A 6,792-nucleotide genomic window follows, 5' to 3' on the forward strand; every position below is an offset into this window, starting at 1 on the left:
GCCTATAGGGCCAAAAGAATATATATATAACAATGAAAATTAAATACTGATTCATAAAAAATAAAACATACTGTTTACAGGTACGGGGCTCAGATTCCTCTTGTAAACCAACTACTGACTTTTGTTGCTGTTCCTTAATTTAAAATATTTAAATAATTATAACATTTCTTCTCACCCCTACCCTCCTTCGATTTTTGATTTTAAATATTTTATGAATCTTATCGTTTGGGGCTCCACTGTAACTCCTTCGTAGAATAGAGAGAGGTAAAGTTTTTTTTTTATCTACATTACTAGAAGACCAGACGATGTTTCGATATTGCTATATTTGAGAATGTATAAGGGCCATTCTACCAAAACATACAACAATCTAAGTCCCAATAAGATCATAATGTCTACGTGGGAATTGCCAATATTTCTATGGCATCCTTGTTTTTGTAGCATTTTTTGGAAAATTAGCAACCTACTTAGGAGCAACTCATGGAAAAGAATCATTAGAAAACGCAATATTTGCGAAATGAAATCAGAATCATGAAATTGGAGGATGGCCCATATACATTGATTGAATACTATTGAAGCTTTGATATTAATAAATAGATGAAGTGAAATCAAGGCAACTATAATAACATTAATAGTAACAGCTAACTTCACTATAAAAAAATTTTTTTCCCTAAAAATTTACGTTAACCTACTTGAACTACTGAAATGCTCATTATTTTTTTTTTTTTTTTTAATTTTTATTGAATAAAAAATCATTTAATCGAATCATTAATATTTTTTTCTTACTCTTCAGAAAGAGACAAATCGATTGGTTTTAAATAACCATGAAAAAATGTATACTTTTTGAGCTACACGCCAATCATGATTAAATTTTTTAATAATTTTTTTTTAGCGAAAATAATGGGACAGCCAATATTCTTCCCCGCAAAATCCTGAACATTTAGCAAAAAGCTCCATCAAAATTGGATGAACGGTATGAAAGTGCATAAATTACGAACACACAAATATTCATTTTTATATAATACATTTTGTGAACTGACTGAAAATATTTTTAAAATTTTCTAAAACTAGCCGAATTAGTTTCATTTGTAGGGAGATTATGGCCTAAGGAATTTGTACCCATTTTCACCCGAATGATCCTTAAAAAAAGTTCTTTAGGAGGCAAACTCTCCAGTAAAAAAGATAGAAGAGGAGGAAAAGATCTCCAAATTTTCTACAATAGTTTGGTTATAACAGTTTCTCCCCCTCCCCCTTTATTCATACTTAAAATTTTTAACCGTTCATTATCATTCAAAGTAATTTGTTTACAATATTTGTTTAATTGTTCAATTTGTTTAATTAGTCGACTAAGTTTTGTAACTATGTTATTTGTGTCCTCAGGTTCGTAGTTTTTTTTTTTTTTTAACTACTTTTAAACCTTGTAATTTTTTTTTTTCCAACTTATTTGTTAGTTTCATCCTATTTACTTATCGTCAACTATTATATTATAAATATTGTTATTTTATTTCTACGTTTTCATATTTATAACGTTGTCTTATTAATTTATTTTCGTAAGTGTGTTTACTGAAATTATTAATATTGCATGAGTCCATCAATTTAAATAAAACTTGTGTAATAAATTTAATATTTGTGATAGATCACTGAAGAAGAGGAACATGATATATGCGAAAAGGGAGGATAAAACGTATAGTATTAGTAACAAAATAAATTAAAAAGGAACAAATAATGTTTTGTTTTTTTAAAATTTGTTTATTGGTATTTAAAAATATATACTATAAATAAATTTTTAAAAAATAAAAATTTAATATATTTGTTCCAAAAAAAATTAAGGAACACGGCATTGTTTGAATCATTGTATTTCGTTTATACCATTTTATATATTTTCTTGTATTTATAAGTATGTTGTGTGTTATGGTAAATATTTAGACATCATTACTTATTGTTAAATGAAACATTTTTCTCTCCTATTATAACGTTAGAATAGATTTAAAGGGTTTGAATTCTTCTAATGTTTCTGAATTTATTTTTCTTAGTCACACGTCAAAATATGATAAGAAAATATGTTTATTCATTATTTTTTAGAGTTTAAAAGTTAATAAAAAAATATTCAGATTCATGGTAATTCTCGTTTGACCGTATTATATTTCTATTCCTTGTCTACAACTCGCTCTTATCGGTGAAAATAAAATATAAAGGAAGTCTTAAATTTTCAGAAGTGTGATAAGGATTTTGTTTTAGCTTTAAATTCTAGTACTTTTTTCTAAAGCAGAAAAATTAAAAATTTATCTGTATTCTCGAGTATGGCGAATGTTTTAATAGAAATTAAACAATAGCGAAATGTCTCGTTACTGATTTCTAATATATGGTTAAGTATGGTGTTTTTCGCTTGACAGTGGTGCCAGCTTCACGAATTTCAATTTTTACTAGTTTCACAAAATTCACCATTCTCTTGAGAATCACCCATAAAAGGGTGATTTAGGTAGGCCTAAGATCGTCCAGTTTTTGGCATTAATTTGATAAGATAATTAAATAAATTGGTTCTTAGTCATCACATTCCACTTCATTTATATTGCTATATATTATAATACTAATATAATATGTAATACTAGACACATGTAAAATTGCAATACTCACTTGCTGACTTATCTTTTCTTTAAATTATTCTACACCAGTCTGAATATATCAATAATACAGATTTTACTTCCCTAACAAGTTATCATAAAATATTTATGGCATCCGGTAAAGAAAGAGAAATAATAACAAATAAATAAAATGTGTAGAACTTTTTCAAGGGACCACTAATGGAAAATAAAAGAATTACTATAGAAATTAGTACGTTATAAGGGGTATTCATGATGTATTAAATGTAAAATTTTTTACCATGTAAAATGTTATAACTATAGGATTGTGAGCAGCCCTATTTGAAGTCATGTTAAACGTTAAATGCATAAGAGCCCCTAGCGGATTTTCTAAGCAATTTTTTTGATAAGCCTTAATGTTTTTAACCTTTCCTTCCAGAGCCTCATGTTATTGTTTACTTCAAATTTGATTTAAGTTTCAGTTTTGATTTAAGCAATTTATTACAACATGCCTAGAGTGAGTGAAAAACGGAATTTGTGTGAAAGTTTAGCTTATGAGTGTCTTATTGATCTTCAAACTTGTGAGGAAGAGAATGAAGATGAGCTAATTGACAACTGTATTGAAAGTTTTTGAGTTTAGCTTGTTACTAATTTTCAATATTTTATTGTGCATCTTTGAATAAAATTATTATGTTCTAAGAAAAATGATATCTAATAAAAGTTGTTATTATGTCAGTAACCCACTTTTTTAGTATTTATTGTATTAATGAACCCGTTATCCTCCTATCTTCAAACCTTATGTATTTTTTAAGAATAAAATCACTTATTTTCAGTAATTTGAAAAATTTTCTAACAAACATATATGTTACTTGTTACATGTCAGGTAAAAGTTAATTTAAATAGCTACAAAATGTCACTCTATCTCCATTTAACAGACCAAGTAACTGACTCTCAGCCATGTTACATGTTATTTCGTTTTACCACGGCCAAAGAAGGCAAGTTTTTTCCATTTAACATGAGTTTTACCATTTACCATTTAACACGCTTTAACATGTTAAACTAAAGGTCATGAATACCCCTATAGAATCATCAAATTAATTATAATATATAAGATTGTATTATTGGAAAATTACCGAATATTGCGTCCCATTTTCTGTTACTATCTTCTGCGGTGAGGTCATGGCCACAATGCCAACGCTGAGGTTGACCCTAAGGGAGTAGACATTGAAGAAGCCCAGAAAAGCCAAGAGGGTGACGACGTACCTCCTCTGCGTCCAGAACTTCCAACCTGGCTGCTCTCCCCTGGAAGTAAAGTAAAATCTTATTGAAGATTTATAATAACACGATGGGTCATCTTATAATACATCTTAAATTTCTTTACTAATGAAAAATTACATTCATCTACAGTTTCAAGTGTTTTAAGATTGCAATTTAATCCTGACGTAATTGTAAACTCATTTATTTCAATGTATTCTGATGTAAAACTGTTTGAAAAATACGATGATAAAGAGCTTACCACTCCCCGGTGGTGCTTGGGACTTACATATTAGTTTTTCCATGGTTGCCTAATATTTTTATAGTAGGAGTTCTCTTCTTGACAGAACCTTAGGCGGACATATTTTTGAAGAATCTAATTGGATAGTTCCACCAAACAGTTCTAGACATTAAAATGTTACATTATTTAGTTTCTGTAACTTGGAACATACGTCTGCGGAATTCAATCTTAAATATTTTGTTGTAATAATTCATATTTTAATTTTATTTTTGTAAGAATGGTACTATCCTGATGCCAATGCCGATTACATTAACAAAAAAAATCTTTATAAAATAATTTATCCATACTTTATTTAAGGTGTTCTCGCTAAATGCTATCTCGAAAAGAAGTGTAAGGCTTGTAGTCAGCATGCTTGATTAAAAAAAATATTATAATATAAAATTATAAAAATGTTATGCACTAAAGTGGTACCACCGCCCGAAGAGGACAATTCTTAATTCCTTAAAATGCCTTCGGGTTAATTTGTTTAAATTAATAAAGAGGGTATGAAAAAAATAAATAAATAAAAACTAGAAATTGTGCTTATATCTTATAGTAAATTATCTTCATAATGCCTCAAGGCGATATTTCACAGTTATACAAATATCATTTCCTTGTCATATGTATGTATGTATTAAAATAATTCAGTAATAAAGGAGGTTAATAAAAATATAAAAGTTATGTTAATTTAAGTTTATTTTTATAGTATTTCATGGAACTAGCAAAGCAAAAATAAGTTGAAAGATGTAAGGAGAGGGAAAGAAATAAGATAGGGGAGGAAGAGAGTGGGTGATTAAAACCATACTTAAGAAGGGACTCATCTCAAGTTCGTTTATAAAGTTGGTCTATTTTTGCGTTTTTCGTCACTGCATATTTATTTTTAAAATATCTTTTGTTTTCTAACCGAATATTATTATTCTACATTACTGCTATTTCCAGTTATTTGTTTTCAAACTCAAGAATTATTTCACGTTTTTCTCCTTTTGTGAACAAAAGAATTTTATACAGTTGATATAATTACATTTTTTTTCGTTTTGCATCTCTTAGAATAATTTAGTGGTAATGCAGGAGTTTTTGGAATAATTAATACATCTACTTCAACTTTTATATAAAATGATTATTAAACAAGTTTTGACATTTTACCTTTACCGAGGCAACGTGGTCAGCCTTTAAAAGTATGCATTAATGGTCAAACGTGTTGTAATTCGCGATTTCTCCGTAACACTGTTAGGTCAAGGTGACCAGGTTCTAGACCTCCACGGACTTCGTCAACACAATTTTCTTTTTCTTCTGAGTAGGGAGACTTAGCTTACGATTTAAAATATATTATTCTGACTAAGAAGAAATGTGATTCCGAATATATAATATATGATAAGTTAATACACTCGAATATATATAATATAGCGAAAAAAAAAGTAAATTGAAATTTATTTCTAGTCCTGAATTTTCGTGAATACCCTATTTCGTAGTATTAAAGACAACTTTATGACGTTCAATGTACGAAGCGAAAATGGGAGAATAAATTAACAAAAATTAATCCATACTCTCTAGATAAGCTTTTATTATCAGATATTTAAAAGTCTTTGAGCGTAACGCTGTTAATTGAGTTTGGGTTTTGCAAGTCAATCCATTGTCGTCTTATCCTTAATTATTTAGGGCATCAATGCAATTAATCAAAAGATTGATTCAATCGTTCTTAACAATTAGATTACGCAATGTAAGAACTATGAGTCTCTGAATACAGCGGATGAAGTTTCTATATTCATTAATTATCTACGGCTGTGTTAGTAAATAATTAATGCATTAATAAATAATCAGAATGTTGATCAACATTCTGATTATTACTTAATGCATTAATAAATAATTAGAATAAAAATTACATCAAATTAAAAATTAATATCAAGTCATTAGGCCATATTTCTTGATAGAACTTGGCCGAAGCCTTTGACAATATCAGTCTTTTGGATCAGATCTACATATTTAGCCAGTCATTAAATCTTCATATGCTGACATTGAAATTTTGTCTCCATATTTCCGAAAAACGAACTGTATCTCCAGATATTTAAGCTGTAGTACTTTATTCGTATAACAATTTCTTAATAAGAATTATTATTATGCTCAACTGAAAGTTAATATTGTTTTAACATAAAAATAAATTAATAATTTACAATATTATATTTCTAAATCACTCACTAGAATTAAAAAAAGATCAGAACTAGCATTATGATACACATCTATCGATGCTGCAAATTTAATAGTATATGATTTACAATTCAATTTTATTAATAAAAGTTTATAAATAATAAATAAATAAATAATAAAGGCCTACCGATCCCGAAGGTTCGATGCCGATACCACCAAACGCTCCCCGCATACATCCTTCCAGTGATGCCCCTCCAAACCCAATTCCACTAAATCTGTTTTAACACAATCTATGTTTCGGTCTATGCTATAACTTGAATTATATTTACGGGGTGAATAAAAGTTTATATATTTAATAAATAAATAAAAATCACGTTTAGATGAATGGGTATTTTCAGTTATCATGCCCCTCACCACAACAAATTCTATCTCAATTCATCAAAATATACATTTCATACTAAATAATTCAAAAACACTTTCCAAATTATAGTCTCAAAACATTTATTTCATTCACACGTCCAACGTTTCGGCCAATTCGGC

The 6,792-nt window shown here is 28.4% G+C and overlaps 1 protein-coding gene across 1 annotated transcript in view; it reads right to left on the bottom strand.

Moving 5' to 3' along the window:
- Positions 1 to 6,792, bottom strand: part of MFS9 (major facilitator superfamily transporter 9) — a 59,207-nt gene that overhangs the window by 15,803 nt on the left and 36,612 nt on the right. Inside the window, exon 2 of the mRNA XM_067051742.1 lies at positions 3,710 to 3,878. Within this exon, the coding sequence (XP_066907843.1) occupies positions 3,710 to 3,878 (169 nt within the window). The remainder of the gene's footprint in view (positions 1 to 3,709; positions 3,879 to 6,792) is intronic.

This window comes from Halyomorpha halys, unplaced genomic scaffold, assembly GCF_000696795.3.
Source record: "Halyomorpha halys isolate HHAL.00 unplaced genomic scaffold, Hhal_1.1 Scaffold425.1, whole genome shotgun sequence".
NCBI classification, from domain to species: Eukaryota; Metazoa; Arthropoda; class Insecta; order Hemiptera; family Pentatomidae; genus Halyomorpha; species Halyomorpha halys.